Source organism: Strix uralensis, chromosome 28 (genome assembly GCF_047716275.1).
Source record: "Strix uralensis isolate ZFMK-TIS-50842 chromosome 28, bStrUra1, whole genome shotgun sequence".
Lineage (NCBI taxonomy): Eukaryota > Metazoa > Chordata > Aves > Strigiformes > Strigidae > Strix > Strix uralensis.
This window is the reverse complement of record NC_133999.1, coordinates 892,013-911,000: the sequence shown is the minus strand read 5'-3', so window position 1 is coordinate 911,000 and position 18,988 is coordinate 892,013. Positions and strand designations below refer to the sequence as shown.

Sequence of the window (18,988 nt, the reverse complement as noted above, 5' to 3'; positions counted from 1 at the left end):
TATCACTAAAGTACGAGGGTGCTTCTCCATCCGCCGTTCGGGAGTGTGACTGATGTGTCACATGTTGTTTATTCCTCCTTGTCCCGGAGGAAGACGCCGAGCTCCCCGGAGGGTGTTTATTGGGTTGGTGTACGCTGGCCGGAGGCAGGTCACAGCAACACGTAGGACACTCGGAGCGGAGGGAAGAGCCCGTGACAGTGTCTCATTCTGGAGGGTTTGTCCCTTCCTCAGCTGTGTCCTGTGGTGGTGCACGGCGGAGTGCTGCCTGTCCGCGCGCTTCACATCTGGAACGTCGGGTTTTGGGTGGAAAGGCCAGAGAGTCGTAGTGTCTGTGGTCTGTGCTGACCCCAGTTCCCTTCAGCAAGTTTTGCTCTTGGGACTTGGTTGTTTTTTCTCTAAAAAAGTACCGGAAGCGTTAACCCCAGGTTTCTTCCAGCCCCGTCACTTGAGATGGTGCCGCTCGGGGCTCTCCTGACACCGGGGCTCTGCCCGAGCTCAGTGTCCCCACAGGGGCCACAGCCAGCCCCGGCTCAGCCCCGTCCCGTGGGGCTGGTGTGTGATGAAGCGTCTCGGGTGGGCTCCGGCACGTTGGCGTGACGGGCTTTCGGTGGGAGCTGCTGCCGGTGGGGGGGGTCCCGGGCCCGGTGCGGACCGTGTCGGGGCCTGTGTGGGCCCGGGGCCTGCGGGGGCCGTGCCGGGGCCCGGGCCCGGTGCGGGGTCCCGGCGCCGGGGCGGCCCCTCGGCCGCGGTGCCGGCGGCGGGCGGGCCGGCGGAGCGGCCCCGCCCCGGGGCGGTGGGGGGGCGGCGCGGCGCAGGCCCCGGCCCGGCTCCATAAGGCCGCGGGCCGCCGGCCGGACCCAGCGCCCCGAGCCGGGAGGGGCGATGCGGACGCCGAGCGCCATGGCCTGGGCCCGGGCGGCGCGGAGCTGCCTCTGCCTCCTGCTGCTGGCCGCGCCCGGGCAGCCGGGCCGCGCGGGTGAGTGCGCCGGGCCCGGGCCGGGCCCCCCCGCTCGCTCCCTCCCTCCCTCCGGCCGGGCCGGGCTGGCAGGCGGCCTCCGGCCCCGCTTCCCTTCCCTTCCCGGGCAGCGCGGCCGGGCCTCGTCCCCTCCGCGAAGGTCGGGCGCCCTCCGCCTCACCCCCGGGGCTGCCCGCGCCCGGCCTGGCCTGGGGGCAGCCGAGGGGGTCTGGCCGCCCCCTCCCCTCCCTCGGGGCTGCCAGGGCCCGGCCTGGCCCCGGGGGCTGGCAGGTGGGGTGGGAGACAACCCCCTTCCCTTCGCCAAAGCGGTGGGGTCCTGCCCCCCTGTCCCCATCAGCCCCCCGGGGCGTGGGGCTCTGAGGGCAGGGGGATCCCCCCCCTGTGTGGGCAGCGCTGGTGGCTCACGGTCATGGTCACGGCGTGGGGGTCACAGGTGTCTGGAGGAGGGTGCTGTGGGTGCCGACACAACCTGGGCCCTGTCCAGGACCGTCTCTGCCAAAACGCTCCTGGTAAACGTCGCGTGCGGTCAGAGATGCTGCGGAGGGGCCGGGAGGACAGCGGGGCCTTTGTCTGAACCCTGAAACGCGAGGAGCGAGCTGGGCTGGCGAGCGTTGCCGTCCCCTTCCACCTGCCCGCGGGCGCCCGGGCGATGCCGGGGCTTTGCTCTCCATCCTCCCGCGCCAGGCCGGGCAGCCTGCGCTCCACATCAATTCCAGACTCTCGCTGGGCAGGTGACAATCCACGTACAGGAAAGTCGGTAAAACCTGTGCTGGCGTGGGCAGCCTGCTCGCGGGACTCCCAGGAATTTGTGTGAGCAGAGCCTGGGTACAACTACCTGATTTCTGTGCGGAGCTGACAGAACACCCACGACCGTTTCCACTGCGTTTCAAGGGACGTGTGGAGGGACCTGTGCCTTCCCCCTCTCTGTTTGGGTGGCCTTGGCCATCGTGGAGCCAGGGCACAGGGCAGGACCCCGGCCGGCTGCTCTGCCCCGAGGAGCACCCAGGCTGTGTCCTGCAGTGAGAACTCGGGCGCAGCCAGGGCCGTCGGTAACGGCGGGGAGCGGACACCGCGCTCTCTTTGTGGACTTTTAACGAGTTGGCGCTGTGCTGTCTTTATGGGCTGTTCATGAATTGAAACTGCTCTGTTTATGGGCTTTTAGGATGCTGATTCTGATGTTATATATATGTGAGAGGCAGAAATGGCTCCTCTGTTGTTGTTTTCCTCCTCCTGAAGGGATATATGCACTGAGCTGAACTTCTGTGTTTATCATTAATGCATAGTTTTATAGTCAGGGCTTCCTAATTGAGGAATCTTTTCTAAAACTGGTATTGATGCTTCATGCTGAGAAACAGTGCTCTTGTGGTGGGGATCTCTCCCTGAGGGATTCTGTGCTGCGAATCTCTTGCCTCTCGCTTGGCGTGTTGTTACCGGCGGTTGTGAGCTGCGCCAGACGAAAGCCAAGCTCTGAAGGGGGCTGTTGGCTTGTGGAGGTAGCACGGCGCGTTGGAAGCTGCCTTGCCAGGGCGCCGCGGAGCGAAGGCTCGGACGACGTGTCTCTGGGATGTTGGATGCTTGTGCTTCCAGTGGACTGGTCGGTGTTTTGAGGAGTAATATTTTAGTTCCTACCTGCGGGTGGGAGGAGACGCAGGTCACCGAGTTACTGCTGTTGGATGGCAGTTTTTTCTCTCTGCCTTCGGACACCTCTGTCCCGGCTAATAATGCCAAATCTGCAATAAAAGTTAATGGACCGTCTTTGTCTCAGGTCTGAGCGTGAAGGAGAGGGGAGAAACCAGTCACCTGTTTCGGTTTATCCAGGAACTTCCAACTTTTGGGTTGGAATGTAAGTGCTTTGGACACTCCCCAATAAATAGGGATATGAGGCAGCAATGGGATGTTACCGGAAACTACTAATTGAAAATTCCTGAATTAACATAATCATACAGTGATGTGTAGCCTTAAGGGATTTGTGTAGTGTAGATTTTCCCTTCCTATTTGTGTCCGGAGAGGCCTCAGCGTTTGGCTGTATAAAATCATAAAGAAACCATCTGGCATTGCCATAGGCCAGGACTGTGGTTTTCGCTGCTTGGTCTCTTTCTTGATCCTTGGTGTTATGCACACACCAGGGCGTTCTAGCCACGCGTTACCAGTTCTTAAAGGAATTTTTAAAGTGTTTAACCACTTTGATTTCAGTTTCTGGGGAGATGCAGTGTTTGGTTAAGATAATTCCTTTGTTCAGCTCGTGAAAAACAGCACTGCCTCACCCATATTTCAACAAATCTGGGACAATCATTCAGCAGAGTAAAGAGGGTTTTTGTGGTTATTTCCTCCATGTGAAGAACAAAAAGAGGAAAGAAATTTCAGTGTAGCTAATATTGCTTCTTGTGCTTTGTTTTCAGAAAAAGGAAGTTTGAAACATGGCTTTGTAGCTTTTGCATGTCTCGACCATTCTCATTTCTCAAGCTAAAATTAAAAAAAAAAAAGTTTATTTGCTTAACTCTACCGAGTTCTGTGATTGAATTTGCGTTGTGTGGTTTCCTTTGGTGGCCAAATTTAAAGATAGCGACATCTCCAAAGAGAAGCGTTCCCACGAGCCTCCGCTGTGCGAAGCGAGCTGACGTCTGCCCAGCTGGCCGGGAGGGAGGGAGGGGGCTCTGTGTGCGAGGAGCTGCTCTCCGTGGGCAAGGCGGTCGCGGGTGGAAGGGCAGACCCCAGGACCGCTGACCCAGGAGGAAGGGCGTCCCGGTGAGATTAATCGTCTTGCACCAGAGGATTGCGTGGCTTTGCTCTGCTTCTCCTTGTAGGAAGGCTCCAGGGAGGAGACGATGTTGTGACTGTACCAGAGAACATGAGCGATTGTCCTTTTGGTGGAACAAGAGTAGCTGTTGTCTTGCAGATGAATTAGTGTGGCCTTAGAAAGAGCAGAAGGAACAGTAAGAGTCTAGACAGGAAACACTTACAGCATGGGTCAGGATTTCAGCAAGAGGGAGGTAAGAATTTTCTAGGAAGTATTGCTGTAGAAGAGCTCAGTGCCCTCATTACCATCCAACACCCCCAGTTAAATACTAAGAGAAGTTACATGAACCATTCTTGCCAGCTTTAATGTTAAAGGAATATTCCAGGTGAGCAATAAATCAAGTGGATTAATTTCCTTCTCTTGGCATGATAGTCGGTCATCTTTTCCTCCTGTGTCACAAGGAGACCCGCTTGGTCCGAAGCTTTAGAGCCAAGGTGGGAGGCGATGGGAGGAAGAGTCAGGAGGAGGAGCACCCTGCAGAACAACAGCTGGCCAGATGTTCCCCAGCGCTTTGGAGGTGCAGCACCACCAAGGCCCTCCTTGGCCTTTGAGGTATGGGAGGAACTGGAGCTGTTGGCTTCATAGGAAGTGCTCCTACTTTTAGCAGATTTGTTAGCTTGGTGTTTTGTATAAATCTCTAAATATTTGTAAGTGGACTTGGATAATATTTACAAAGGAGATTTTTGCTTCCAGTAACCCAAAGAGTAAATCTTACTACAGCTGTCACCTTAGCGGAGGGGTCACCTGCACCTAAAGGTGCTTTTCCTGGTATGTAATGAAGAAACACACCGAAGAAGTCATCGGTGTTAGGTGTCGTTCTGGAAGGACATCTGTAAGCCAGGTCACACAAGTTTCTCCTCAAACAGATACTGCTTGGCAAAGTCCTTTGTGATTTTGGGAATGGGGTACAGAGGATGCATGTTGAGCTTGCAGTTGGTGCCCTGCACCCGGTGGGGTCCTTAAAGAAAGGATTAGCAACCCCAGTGATGTGGACATGTGAGAGAAGTAACGGCAGAAGGATGTGGCTCTGAAGTGCAGAGTGTTCTGCTGAGGTGGAAATAACTGTCTGCACAAGTATGAGAGGGTGAAAAATGGGGTGCAGGAGCATGTTGGCAGGAAAGGAAATGAGTGTTGGAGTAGGTTAAATGGCGGGTGAATCGGCTGGGGTGTCTGTTATGGAAGAAAGATTAACCTGTGGAGATACATAAACACACAAAGTGTGTGAACTTGGTACTCGGGAGGCCTCGCTGGGCTGCTCTGTCCTGTTTTGGATCCTTTTTCGGGATAGATACGCTCTAACGTGAACGCTCAGAGATCTAAGAAATGGGTTCCACGAGGAAGTACTGAATATTGTGTTACTTGAAGGAAAGGAGAGGGCAGTGTGACAGCACGCTTTGGAAATCTACAACTTTGCAGCCGGACAGAAGGGGAGTGAACTGTCCACCCCGTTTGGGGGTGAGAGGGACGGCGTCAAGCGCAGCGAGGGGAATGCACTGGGGACGCTGGTTGGAGGCGCTTTGTGTGGAACTGCCCCTGCCCTGGGCCGGGGGGGCTGGGGGTGGCTGCGTGGAGCTTCCAGCGCGGGTTCTGGTGAGCGTGTCGAATGGCTGGTGCGGCTGACCTCATCCACTAATTGTCATTGATTGTAACAACAGTTAATTTAATGACTTTCTGTATTTAATGCTTTAGCAATGTGCATCTTTTGACTCAGACACGCACACAGCTAATAGATTAAAACTCATTGCTGCTAACTGATGTTCCAGGATTAACAGGGGTTTGGTCAAGCCTTTACGTTTACAGTGGAGTATCTAAAGTTGCCAGGGTGGATGCAGGCACGGGATAAATCCAAAGAGAACGTTGGCAATATCTTACTTCTGTGTGGTGCTGACTTTTTTCCTGGCTTTATTTCCACTCTGACTTAGGGATTGAGTAAATGGAAGTAGAGAAATACAAGTAAATGGTCATGCTGTGTCCTCTCTCGGGGTTTTGCTGGTGGGCAGCTGTGAACAAATCTGGGTAGCATCAGAGGAATTTTAGCGTTTTGCTTATTGTACAGAATGGTGCTCTTCGGTGTCACTTGTGGTGCTGAAAGCAGTGGGGGGTCCCAAAGGGGTGCTCAGAGCAGCAGCCGAGCCCCGCGGCCGTTGTGGCAGCCCAGCACGCTGCAGGCCCTGCCATGCCGCGGGGGGGTGGTTTGGAGTCTTGTCTCTGAGTCCACTCCTCCTCCTCCTCTTTAGGGTGGGGAGGGTGGTTTTGTGCATGTTCCTACTCAGCGGCTTCTGCAGCCCGAGCTGCTGAGCTGCTCACTGCTGATGAGCTGGTTTTTATGAAATTACTTTGTTTTGTGGTGTAATAGGCTACAGTCTAAACTTTCCTGTTTCTTTTTTTTTTTTCTTCCATGGAAGAGTGTATCATTGACCTCACTCTAGTGGGCTTGGGAAGGGGTTACGGTAAAAGAGGGTGATAATCGGGGTGGACTGTTCAGTGCGGGTGGGTGTAGCTGTGTGCTGTGTCTCTGGGACTGCTCAGCCATCTGCTCGCCGAGGTCTCTGAAGGCAGGAGATGCAGCTTGACCTTTGCCGAGTAGAGATCTCGCCTGGTGGGGAGCGAGCACCCCGACAGCGGACCTCAGTGTCTGGAGACCCCCACGGCCACGACACGTTTCGATGGTTTTCAAGCTCCCGCACGCCCTGGAACACACATGAAATTCCTGCTGTGGATTTGGGGCGGGGAGGGGAAGATGATTCACATCTTCCTAGTTGCCTTCAATGCTTGATAATTAAAGGCAGTCTTTAATGAGACAAGATAAATATAGTGGGTGCAATTGTTTTTTTCTCCTTGGGACTACAATCTCGACTCGCGTTACGCCCAAGGATGAATGATAAGAAGCGAATTGTCAGTGGTGACGTGTAGTGCGACTCCGGCAGCAGCCTTGGCCACTGGCAGGAAGCACCCGAGTACGAGAAGTCCTGTAAGTTACTGAAAAATTTATTGCAAACTACTGTGCTTGAGAACCACACTTATATTGCAGTGAAGTGTCTCGAAAGGGGGTGGAGGAGAAGCTACAAAACATAGTGTATCTTGGGAAGACAGTATAAATATCTTCAAACATCTTATGTGGAAAACTGCTGAGTGTCTGGGCTGGGTTTTTGCTGTCACTTCTGCCTTTCCTTCGTTGCTATGTATTAAACCACCTCCACCTTGTACTGAAATCCATGGATAATGACCGTCTCGACTGGAGGGTGGCACCGCCACACCGATGTGGTCGCAGGACCGTATCCGATAGTGCCCTCGCAGCGTGCTGGAACCCAGCATTTATCTAGACTGCTGCGATAGCTGCAGGCTGCCTTGTCCTTGTGAGAATTTCGCCTTGTGCTAATTAGGTCAGGTTGAATGTGTTTTTCTTCCCTGGGTGGGATGAGGTCTGAGCGTGTCAGTCACTAGAAGGAGCGTTGGGTGCTGGGTGGGACTTGGGGTGGCCCATCTGTTACTGGATTAAGGACATAGCCCTCAAGGTTTGTGTTTCTCGGCAGGAGAAGGGCCCGTCCCCTGGTAACGAGCCTTTTTACGAGGAGGATTTAGGAGCAGGGTTGTCTCTTGCGTGTTCTGATTTCCGCTTCATTGCGCTTGTCCCTTTCATTGGATTTTTGATGAACTAGTCTGGTGCCCTCTTTGAGGGCTGCCAGTGATGCATGAAATGTTGCGTGGGGCAGTCGGGATGGAAACAGCCTCTTTGTAAAGTGAGGGTCAGCGCCAGGGAGAGACCTGCGGGAAGGGATGTTGTGTCCTGGGTGACAACGGGCTGTGCTGCACCTCCAGCCCCTGCGGAGCGGTTGTGTCCTGCTGACAACCCCACCAAAAACTCTTCTGTCAGTTTGGTCTGTGCTGAAACACGGGGAGAGGAAGGATGATTTTGCCAGAAGAGGAAAGAGAAAAGTTAGAGGGAAAGCTGTTTGCATTCAGTTTGAACTTTTAACGTGAAGGCTGCTTTTCTCTCCTTAGTTCCCCAAGGAAGTGAGGTGGTGCCTCCCTACCCTTATGTTTTAGCTTGTCCTAATAGGAAGCACTTTGTTAATCAAGACAAACACCCCTCCTCCTCCTCCGGTGAGTTGTGCCCCCAGTGAAGGGAAGAATAAGGCATTGTACCTGAAATCACCTCCCAGACTGGCAGTAGTGAAAGGAGGGAGGGAGAACAGAGTGGGGGGAGAACTGTCAGAGAATTCAGAGTTGGAAATTGCACCCTTTTGGTGCCGTTCCTCTGAGAGGAAGCCTCTCGGAGTTTCACTCTTCCCAGAAATCCCTCCCAGTTTTGCTGGCCTCGTCTGATGATTCACTCCTTTGTCTTCTGCTTCCGAGCTGCTTTTGGGGAGGCACGCTGCTTTCCAGCACTGCGAAGATTAACCGTGCCCTGCTGTTTCTGTAGCGTGTGTCCTAAGAGAGTCTGGCCAAATGTCACAGTGTCACATCCCCCACTAATAAAGGCACTTCTGGACGGCAGTGTGGAAGTAACAAGTGCAGAGCAGTGACGTGCGAGAGCTCGGGGCTGGATACGAGTGAAATGTGTGTTTGGAAATGGCAGCTGTAGAGCAGTGATTTGCTGGAGTATGTGCTTTCGGTGGCTCACCCCAGGAGGAAGCCGCTCTTCCTTCCCCTGAGTGCAGGCTGAGGGGGCATCAGCACTGCGCTTTCGGTAGCCTGTCAGCATAAGGGCTATTTTCAGGAAGTTTATCTCTGCTTTTTCAACACCTTTTTTTCCACCAATCACTGTAATTAGTGAAGCTTCTGTGTACTGTTACTTCTTGAGAAACAACATGGCTCTGCCCGTGCCCGTCCGACAGAAATGCTGCACTAGCCGTAGGTTCATCCCTGTTCTCCCAACGGCCGTGCCTGCGCGCTGCAGCGAGCTGGAAGTTGAAAGCGATCTCACTGCTTTTGCTCCCTCTTTGGGGATACCGGTGGACAGAGCGCGGAAGTGGACGTGCTTTTCCCTTGGGCAGTCACTTACCGCGGTGCCCGTTCGAAACGCCGGCCCGGGGTGACGCTCGTAGCGTTGAGCTTGTGCAGCGGCTCGTGCTGGGGACGGGAAGAGGCTGCAGAAGCCTCTGCAGGGACCTGAATGTCGCTGCAGCTTGGCGGAGCTGGCTCGGGGAGGTTTTGGGGAACCTCTGGCATTTAAAGCCTGTGTGGGGGCTCCTGCCCGTTTCCCAAACGATGGAGCAGGATTTGAGCACGCAGATGCCTTCGTGCCACTCGCGAAGCCACAGCCGCCTTTGGAGTTGCGGTGTGAGTTTTGGTGTGCTCCAAGTGGCCGGTTTCTAAATGAATGCGGTGCCTTGGTCCCACTCGGAGAGTCTGTGGAGGATCTCAGAAACTAAACGCCCTCTCACCCCCCTCCAGATCTGGCGATTGTTCCTGGAGATAAGCAGTGACAAGGAGGATAACTGTTCCCTTCCCCCTACCTTTGGGTCGGGAAGCTCAGGCTCCTCTGATGAGCTCACTGATTCCATTGCCATGAGCTAGTAAATCTGTTGCTCTTAATCCTGCCCAGAGTCCTGGGCGACCAACCTCCCACGTCCCGGGGGAGCAGCTCCCGAGCCAGGCACAGGCAGGCAGCGGCTCTTGACGGGAAAAGTAGTTTGCATGTGTAAGTTGTTATTGTTTACACAGTTGATATAGAACAGTTGCTTGCAAAAACTGGTGCCTTATAAAGAAAATTTGGACCGTAGACTTTTGTTTGGTTCAGAGGATCTGTCTGATGTTGCATATGCAAATAATTTATAAAGTGATCTGCAAAAGGCTGCTTTGTTGCATGTGTTTTTCACCTCGCTTGTTTTTATAAGGTCCTCAAGAGCTCTCTAAGAACATAATGAGCAGTACCGGCCTTGTGTCTGAAGTCTGGCTGTGGTGCCCAGGGCGAGGGTGTAAAGCTGGGCTGGGCTGGGCTGAGCAGGGCTGGGCTGGGCTGGGCTGGGCTGGCTCGTTGTGCCGCTGGGAAGTGCAGGAACTGCTGGAGCCCCCAGGAGCTCATCTAGAGAGGCTGGTGCGGCTCTGCAGCTTTGCGCGCAGGACGCCCGGCTTTGACGCTCTTTCTGTGTGTCCTTGAACAAGTTCTGTCTGTGCTGACCTGCTTTGTCAAATGCTCCGATTCCCGCTGCTGAGAAGCGATGGTGTGCGAGACAGGTGCTTGTGAGACAGGACTTGGAATGCGAAGCTTTCGGTTTGAAACCTTCTGGAAAATTTGGGGTCTTCTCTGCTGTTGGTGTGTTGTTTTCTCTGGCCTTTCACAAGGCAGTCCGAGCGTGCTCTGTGCTGAGATTTGCTCTGTGCTCTCCCGTGTGCATCAGGGCCTTTGGCTCTTTCTGTTTGGGTTACAGCCCCAAACATGTGGTGCCTTGGCAGCGAGGTGCTGTGGTGGTTCTTAAAGGCAGAGCTCGTCAGTGTGCGATAAGAAGTGACACCAGAGGGGTCTGCCCCGGGCGGTGCTGCAGCCCCACACGCGCAGCCCAGCCTCAGGGGCCTGCGATAAGCTGGAGACTGAACCTGGAGTCAGAGGCTGCCTCCTTCCTCCTGAGGGGGCTTTTCCTGAAAGAGCGTTTTCTTCCTTGTGCCTTGTCCTCTGAGTGCTTGCTTTCTTCAGCCAGTGTTTCTGTTCTGCTTTCTAGGTTTCCAGCAGGTTTCTCTGTTGTCTTCCTATGAAGTTGTCATCCCGCAGAGGTTAGGAAGAGAACGGCGAGAGGCTTCCAATGTCTCCTCAGTACAGGTACTGGGCAGTCTTAAAAATACCTTCAGTTTTTTATCTACTTCCTAATGAGGTGCACCCCGAACCCCCCTGGAATTCTCACAGAACACGATGGGACTTGCCTAGCAGCAAAAAGTATCCGTCCTCACAGAAGGTCTGTTAGCTGAGTTATGGTAGATACCTCCCTGCTCCGGAGGGTACAGATGCCACAATGGACTTTTGATCTGGGTGTAAAAGTTGCGTAATGAGGGTGGTTAAGCACCGGAACGAATTTCAGAGAGGTGGTGGAATCGTTCTGCTGGGAGATGCTGGGAGTCTGACTGGAGGAGGCCGTGAGCAGCCTGGGCCAGCTCTGTAGCTGGCCCCGCTTTGGGCAGGGGCTCGGCTTAGACAACCCCCACTGGTATGTTCCAGCCTGGATTATTCTGTGGTAGCCACGTAGCTAACAACTGCACACTTCAAAGTATTTGGATTAGACCAACCGTGTTTAGTCACAAATCTTATAAACGTTGGCAGAATGTGATACTAACACAAGTGCTTTGCAGTTTGTGGCAGCGGCTGACTAGTGCCCTGCTGTGGTGTTTCGTTCAGCGGGGAGGCGACTCAGCTCACCGCTTAGTGTTTGAGGACCGAGCTGCTGTGTGTAGCACTGGGCTAACGCAGGCGGTGGGGGTACTGGCTCACTCTGAATGTTCAGGAATAAAACTGTATTGTCCTTTTCCAGCTGTAACTAAGAGTTTTCTGTGGAAGTCTTAGAAACAAGGGATAAGAAAACCACAAAGCTATTTTGAAATAGCTCCCTTCATGTGACTTTTCCCCAGTTACACAGGAAGGGCTGCCAGGTTCCGGAGGTGGGGACAATGATAAAATAGGTTTTGGGCTCGCCCACACACGGCTAGTCCCGGTCTGGTGCAGTAGCAAGGTTTAAGAAGGCAGGTTTATCAGCTCGGTGCCGGCAGCCTGTGGACGGATCCGGGTGGCCGTGGGCAGCTTCCCACTGCGGCGTCCTGCGGGCTCAGCAGAGCACCGGGAACACCCGCTCCCCTGCCCGGCCTCGGGGTACCGGCCCAGACCGACAGAGTTCTGCATCCCTCGAGGAGGTGGTTTAACTTCTGTCGGTACCCGCTGTGTCTCCAGCAGCGTCTCTGCTGCTGCAGCTGTATCTGAGGAGGCTGCGAGGGCAGCCCAGGCCTGAGCTGCGGGAGGGGACGGTAGCGATTTGAATGCTGTAGTAGAGTGTCTTCCGCCAAACTCTGGCTGGTTTCAAAGACCGAGTAAACATCCAGAGAATGAGTAAAATTCACAAGTAAAATGCAACTTTTCTTTATATTCAGGACAAGGAGTCGTATGCTCTTGCGATAGAGGGAAAAGAATACACCATTCATCTAGAAAAGAACAAGTAAGTGATTAACTTATTTAGATTATTAAATTCCATCTATTGCATCCAAGTAACGAGCTGGCAGGTAGCATGCGAGTTCCCATTCTTGAGGTTCCTTACGAGAAGTGCAGTTACACGCTGGCTCTGCAAAATCTGCAGAGAGAGGCAGCGAAAGGGGATTGAGTCACCAAGTCTTGGCTATCAGCCAGAAATTTTGTTGAACTCCTGCAACCCTGGTGATCCCTTTCAGTGAAGGAAGCAGTAGTTTGCTCAAAGGGATCTGGGGAATTGCTGAAATGACGCTCTCCATTCACATCTAAAAATAAACAAAGTGAACTATATTTTAAGTAAATATTTTCGCTTTCTTCTGTGTTTTGTTTATTGTTTCAGGGGTGTTTTTCCTGTCTCGGTAGCACAGAAATACTAATAAATGAGGAAGCTGACTTTGTATCTGAGGTCTTAATACCCATCACCTGCAGACAATATAGATGTTGTCTGTCTTGAGTTTAATTTTTAAAGGGCTACTTGCAGCCACAGAAAGTTACCATTTATCAGGCTAGTGCTTCTTAAAACTGCCCTCATAAGGGAGAAAAAAGACAGAACTAGTTAAAGGTACAAGCCCCTGGGGATCTCTAGCTGCCACTTGCCCAGCCCCTGACTCTCAAACATTTACCGGTGTGGGTCAGCAGCCTTAATCGTGGGAGACTTTCCCAGTGCATTTCCTTCCAGAGCTGGGGAAGAGAAGTCATACGCAGCAGGCTGAATGCTGTGATTTTATTTTTTTTAAATTCTGGATGAAAGCAAGCTTTTAGCAGAATTTAATGGGTTCTGATGCTTGTTTTACTTATCCAGGGTGAAGTGGCTGATTTGATTTCATTAAGGGTTCCACCATTCTGATATCTTGGATTTTGCTGTGGAAATGCACAGTTTCTTTGTTAATTTTTTTTGGGGGGGAGCGGGGTGTTCCTTTTGAATTTTTCCTTATTTAATTGCAATTTACATATTTGTGACACTTTTGATTAAGATCATCTTAGTGCCCTGCTATAGTGTGAGTCATTTAATGAAATTCTCCTTGTATTCCTTCTCCCCTTTCCTTACAGAGAACTGCTGCCCAAAGATTTCACAGTTTATACCTATAATGAGGAGGGAAAGTTGCAGTCTGAATATCCAGATGTCCAGGTAGGATTTCTTGATTATTTTTATGCCCCTACTGAAGGTGACTTGAACACTGAGCACCTGCAGGATGAGGGAGTTGTGTTCCAGAAGCTGTATTTTCTGCTGGGCCACCCTCTGATCCCGTTCATGCCCTGCACTCTTGCTGGAGAGGAGCCTTGGTTCTGGCTGAGGCTCTAGCCTGGAGCTTGTAACAGACCATATTTCCTTAGGAGGAGGTGATTGCTGTCTAATTAACAGCTACTCTTCTCTAAAAAGGAAGTGCTCCTCAGCTGTCAGGTGTGTGGTTACCTGAGCATGGTGCTGTCCTGGCCAGCACAGGGCAGGGTTGGGGTTGCTGCCGGCCATGGGCCTTGCTCCTGGCGGGGACCAGAGCGTGCGGAGCAGGGCCGGGCTGGCCTCGTGACCCAATCTATAGCTTTTACTTTCACACACGCTGGTCTCCCGGGTTGGTCCGCCAGTGAAAATGAATGGTCAGCTGCTGAGCCATCTTTTCCGTTGTGCGAGGCTGGCTGTTCGTGGCTCTAAGAATTTTTGAGGGTTGACAGGCCGTTCATTAGTCCAGAAATCTGGGAGCTACTAGAAGGAATGGATGAGATCAAGTCTGGAAGACCTTTGAGAAGGGTGTTACCTGTGTAGCGTTGGAGTTATTCCACTGAAAAAGCAGTTGCAGCCCTCTTGCTCTGTAAAAGCAGGCTGCCTGATAGGTTGCCTTTGAAAATTTAATTGCTTCAGGAGAATAAGAATAAAAAGCAGCTTGTGCGATACAAAAAGTATGAGAGTATTTCTGATGGCTTCACTCTTCTTATGTATCAACGTTCCTCTGAAAGGGAAGTGTTAGTCATATATGATTCATGGGGTCTTGCTTTTGAAAATAGAGCACCTGAGTCAGCTGGGTATGTACTGCCTGGTTAAAAGTGATTGACAAAGAGGAAAAATGCTTTTCCTGTGCGAGGTCGTGGAAGTCACAGAGGCCCTGAAGGATTAGCGCGTGCCTTCAGCGCTTTCTGCGGTCTGTGCTGAAACAGGGGACCTAATCTGCCTCACCCCTGTGGTAACGTTCAAAACTGCACTTGCCAGAGAAAATGGAGTGTATTTGCCCCATTCTACCCCCTTGCCTAGTTTCCAAAATGTGTATATACAGCGGACAAAACGAAGTCTTCTGTCTCATCGGGCTGATGAGGGATGTACGGTGCAACCCGACGGTCCGTCAGCGCAGCGCCGGTCGGCGAGGGCAGCCGGCCTTGGCCCCCTTCCTGCTGGAGAGAGCTCACGTACAAGTCCAGCGTGCGGGGCTGTTCTCTAGAAAACTGAACAGTGATTTGGCCCGAATCTGTAGGGAGGGGCTGGCCTTGAAATATTTGAGGCAGGGTGGAGAACCGAAGTTGAGAGTAGGATGGATTACAGTCGAGTTAAGAAATGCTGTTGCTGGACAGTGCTTCAGAGCCCTGCTCGCCCCGGATCGATGACGCGATAACAGCCCGGCTCTGATTGCGGCGTCGGGTAGAATGACCGAGTGGGATTTTAAACTGAAATGTGCCATGAACTGCTGGCCCCGTTGAGTTGTGAAGGGCATCTGCTGTGCAGAATTAGGGAGACGGGGATCTGGTTGGAGCCCTGTGCCCCAGCTTCTTGATTAGCCCCTTGTATGTCAGTCCCCATGGCACTAAGGCAGGTGAGGACATTCTCAGATGCCTGTGAGCAAAGAGCGTGCTGGTGTATTGTGGCAGAGCTGGGCGGCGTCAGACGCCGCCGCCTGTAGATAGAAGACAAGTGGTAAATTCAGCTTAGAGCATACTATGTACCGCGGGCAGCGGCAGGCAGAGCAATTACACAACCAGAGGTGACACTGGGCGTGCAGGTGTGCGGGGAGTACGTGTAACCCTTGTTTTCCTCTGTAGGATCACTGCCACTATCAGGGGTACGTGGAGGGCACCCTGGATTCGGTGGTTGCTGTCAGCACTTGCTCGGGGCTCAGGTAACACAGCTCGTCTTTTGTGTCCCGCTGTCACGTGAGTCTCGTGCTCGCTGAACCTGAAACACAATTCTTGCTGGTTTAACTACTGCTCAGCCAGGCGGGGATTCATTGTCCGCGGCCGAGCTGCAACAGTGTCTGCCTTTGTGCAGGCTTTCTGTGGTGTCTTTTATTTGTGTAATTAACAGATATTTGAAATACCACCGAGTATGTTGCAGTTTATCAGAGTACACCAACTCGTTTTTTGACACAAATTTTGGCTTATTTTCCAGTTTGGATAGATGGTCACTGCAAAGAACTGTACGTAGTGCAAAAATGGAAAGTCGAGCACTAGTCTGCAAATTTTACAAAATTGGCCCTAAAGCTTATGCACATCAAATTTGATTGGAAATTTTTTCCTGCTTTGGTCTAATTTCTGTATCTTTTGGGACTTTGATTTTTTTTGCAGTGCCTTGTCAGACACCAAAGTAGTGATAGGAATTAAACTAAAGCATTTCTGCTTAAGGCCTGTGACTTCATTTCTTACAGCACTGTTTAATTTGCTGTATTGGTGAAGGCCCTGTCCAGCGAAAGGCTGCGTTCAGCCTTGAAGTGAAGCACGCTGTTCGCCAGCACTGAGATGTAGACGTGCCTTTAGTTATCAGGGAATAACGTTCCTTTGTTGTACTGTGAAAATCTGGGAAACTATCCTCTGTGCTTAATGCAGGAATTTCTTACTACCATGTTCTAGGGGTTTGGTGACAATAGAGAACATCACCTATGGAATTGAGCCCATGGATTCCTCTTCGGGCTCTAAACACATTTTATATCGACTGGATAACGTGAAGAAAGAGCCCGCGGTGTGTGGAGTAACGGCTGCCGACCATGGAAGGGAACACACGGAGGAGAATCACCATCCCAGTATGACTCAGCTACTGCGAGTAAGTACTCCGCTGTGTTCTCCACAGTCCTCTGTAACGCGTTTTGTGAGTGTTCAGCTAAGAATATGGAAGCAGCTTATCAGATTTCCTGGGGTTTAACACATACCTAAAGGTTTCTGATTCACAGGGCTTTCTACGCTGCTGAAAAACTCAGTTGCTTCAGCAAAGCAGTTGCAGTTTCCTTCTGCCGCTGCCTGCAGCGGTGCGAGTCGAGCGGCCACTTAGATTATTCATGGGCAGAGCTTTCGGGGGCTTTTAATGGCAGGAACAGCTCCCTCATTGGAGAGGCTCTCTAACGAAGTATTGCATCAGAAGCCAGGAGAACGTTGTGGTGTTTATTCCATTCCTCTAACCATCAGAACAACAGTCTGGTGGGAAGGTCCCCCTTGTTGTTTGAAGAACAAAATTGCAGTAAAAGCAGGAGGATGAGAAACCTTGTTTTTCACTTCGAGGCTGTTGGCGTTTCCCTGTTAGCATCTTCCTGCTCCTTTGCAGAAGTGTGTGCTGTCTTTCCAAAGAAACCTGTGTGAAAAGTAAAAAGGTCCTTACTTTTGAAACACGGGAAATCTTTGCGCAGCTGAATTTCAGTGTAAAACACAGAGGAATTGTCATTGCACTGGATTACACTTCTTGGGTTTGGCCTGTTTTCGTCTTGGCACAGTGTGCTTTGGGTGTGGCACTCAAACCACTGGTTGTATCTACTGAAATATGACAGTGTCATGGGGTTTTTTGTTTACACTCAAATTAATAAAATTGAAATTGTCTAAAACTTTTTTCCGCAGAGAAAGAGAGCGGTCCTACATCAGACGAGATACGTGGAGCTGTTCATAGTTGTGGACAAAGAAAAGGTAGGGACTGGGTGTCGCGTTCTCTTCCTGCTCCCCCGGAGCCGGCTGGAAAAGCCGTCAGTGTTCGTTACCCCCAAGTGGATTGTTGAACGATGCTGGTGCTTTAGCCCAGGTTATGCAAATATGCTGACCTAAAACTGAATAAACATGTTCTATGCAGTACTCTTTGGGAAAAGAGTAAACTGTTGGCTGTGGAGAGCTGCTGTTGGCAAGGAATCTGATAACGTGAGGGAAACAGGCGGCAAAGCCTGTCTGTGCTGTTTGCTCTTGGTCATGAGCTGTTGAGCCACAGCAGTGAAGGTGCTGCTGTCTTGACAGCAGATTTGGAGCCAGGCAAATATGTTTTTCACGTTACTAATCTTAAAATGTTTTGTTCCTTTTTTTAACTCTTGTCTTTGTCTCTTCATGACTAAGTTTCTCTGTCTTGCAGTTTGAAGACTTTGGGAAGAGTGAGACAGAAGTGAGGGAACACATGGTGCAGCTGGCGAACTTCCTCGACAGCGTAAGTCAGAGCCGCGCTGGGCGCCGGCGGGCGCCGTGCTGTGTGGGGCAGCCCTGCAGCTCCGGGCGCTTCTGTGAACTTCCACCTCAGAGTCTGTTCTGTGACCACTGTGTAAGAACGAAATAAAGGTTTTTATCAGGCTGGGAGCCAGCCTGCTCCCTCGGCCATACTGACAGTGGGCTTTGGTGAATGTGTTGCTGGGAAAGCTTTTCCACCACTAAATTCACCGTCAGCCATCGTAATTGAGAATTAATTTAGGGAACTTTTCCAACCTGCACTACATGCAGTGAGAGATGGGGCAGATGGCTGCAATTATTGCAATTCTTAAGTATTTGTCAAGGTCAGAGAAAAAGCATGTCTTCCAGCTTGACTATTTCAGATGATGCTATCTGTCAGGAGTGACACTCCTTTTTTTTTTCTGTTTTGGATTTTCTCATTGATCCTGTAGCTAATGAAGGTCTGAATCACAGGGAAAAGGCATTCTGGTGATTTGAACCGTGTACTAAACTTAAAAAAACCAACCAACCAAACAAACGCAAAAAACCCAAACAAAAAAAGTAGATTCTTGCAATAAGACACATAACACCAGACCACTTGTTCTTATCTGAAGGTCTTCAGAAATATTTCTCCTTTTTTTTCCTCCCCAGATGTACATCATGCTGAACATCCGCATTGTGCTAGTTGGTCTAGAGATTTGGAAGTACGAAAACATAATTAGCACGGACGGGGGTGCTGGTGATGTGCTGGCAAATTTTGTACAGTGGCGGGAGAAGAATCTTGTTTTGCGCCGGAGACATGACAGTGCCCAGTTTGTTCTGTGAGTTGCAGTTCCTTCCCTTTGACTCTTAAGAAGCTTATTCTGTCCCTGCCTGCTCAGCCGTGCTCTGGTATCAAAAGTAGCTGTTGTATTTCAGCAGAGAACCCAGTGCAATCTGCTGTGGTTTATGTACTTGTGAAAACATTCCAAGTCAATTTAAGCATTTTTAAGCAGGTTTCTGTGGTCCTCAAATTCAGTGTCCTCTCTGACAGGTATATTGCTAAATTATTTTTTTTTCCTGTCCCAAGTGTCCCGCAGTGTTATAAAGCTTCCATTCAGATAATCCTTTGTCAGGTTGTAGACTGGTTAGACTTGTAATCCAGGGCTTTTTCTGCTTGAAAACGCACATAAATCTGGTGCAGAGCATTGCATTTTAGTGGAGTGACAGTTGTTTCTGCTGCTGGTATCCAGAAGCTAGCTGCATGGTTTGAGCTTTGAGGCGCGACGCGGGTCTGTCCGTCCCTGCTCCCTCGAAGGAGCACAGAGCTTCTGGAGCTGCCGCCTGCCCGCGGCCAGGACACGAGCCCTGGGCACGTCCCGCTGCCGCGGAGAGCGCAGCCCTCGGGAGGTCTCTGCCCGAAGCAGAGCGGCGGAGGCGAGCGCACTGCTCCGCGCCGGGCAGCGGCCCAGCCTGCCTCCATCACCTTAAAAGCTGCTTTTGTCACCCTGGATGTCCCTGGCCAGATTTCATTCCGTCAGGGCTTTGGCCTCCCTGACCTCTGAAGAAACAAAATAAGACAGTAATGAAAAGGAAGTTGACAAGGAAAGAAATCTATGGCGTTTGGCAATAGTAGAAAGGCAGCTAACAGCCAATTAAAACAAACGATTTCAAGGGTGGACCGTTAGCTCTTTAGATTTAGAGG

At 51.5% G+C, this 18,988-nt stretch overlaps 1 protein-coding gene across 5 annotated transcripts in view; it reads left to right on the top strand.

The window, feature by feature from the left end:
* The window catches only part of ADAM9 (ADAM metallopeptidase domain 9), a 33,760-nt gene that overhangs the window by 4,360 nt on the left and 10,412 nt on the right, over positions 1–18,988 (top strand). For 4 of the 5 annotated variants that reach the window (XR_012626607.1, XR_012626608.1, XM_074852145.1 and 1 more), the window contains exons 1-9: positions 815–976; positions 10,436–10,533; positions 11,847–11,911; positions 12,991–13,069; positions 14,965–15,041; positions 15,769–15,958; positions 16,741–16,806; positions 17,237–17,308; positions 17,956–18,125. Coding sequence is in view for 3 of the 5 variants with exons in the window: in XM_074852145.1 (XP_074708246.1) it covers positions 883–976; positions 10,436–10,533; positions 11,847–11,911; positions 12,991–13,069; positions 14,965–15,041; positions 15,769–15,958; positions 16,741–16,806; positions 17,237–17,308; positions 17,956–18,125 (911 nt within the window). In the remaining 2 variants the exon portion in view is untranslated. Of the gene's footprint in view, positions 1–814; positions 977–10,435; positions 10,534–11,846; positions 11,912–12,990; positions 13,070–14,964; positions 15,042–15,768; positions 15,959–16,740; positions 16,807–17,236; positions 17,309–17,955; positions 18,126–18,988 lie in introns of those variants that run through there. The other variant, XM_074852144.1, reaches the window with a different exon arrangement.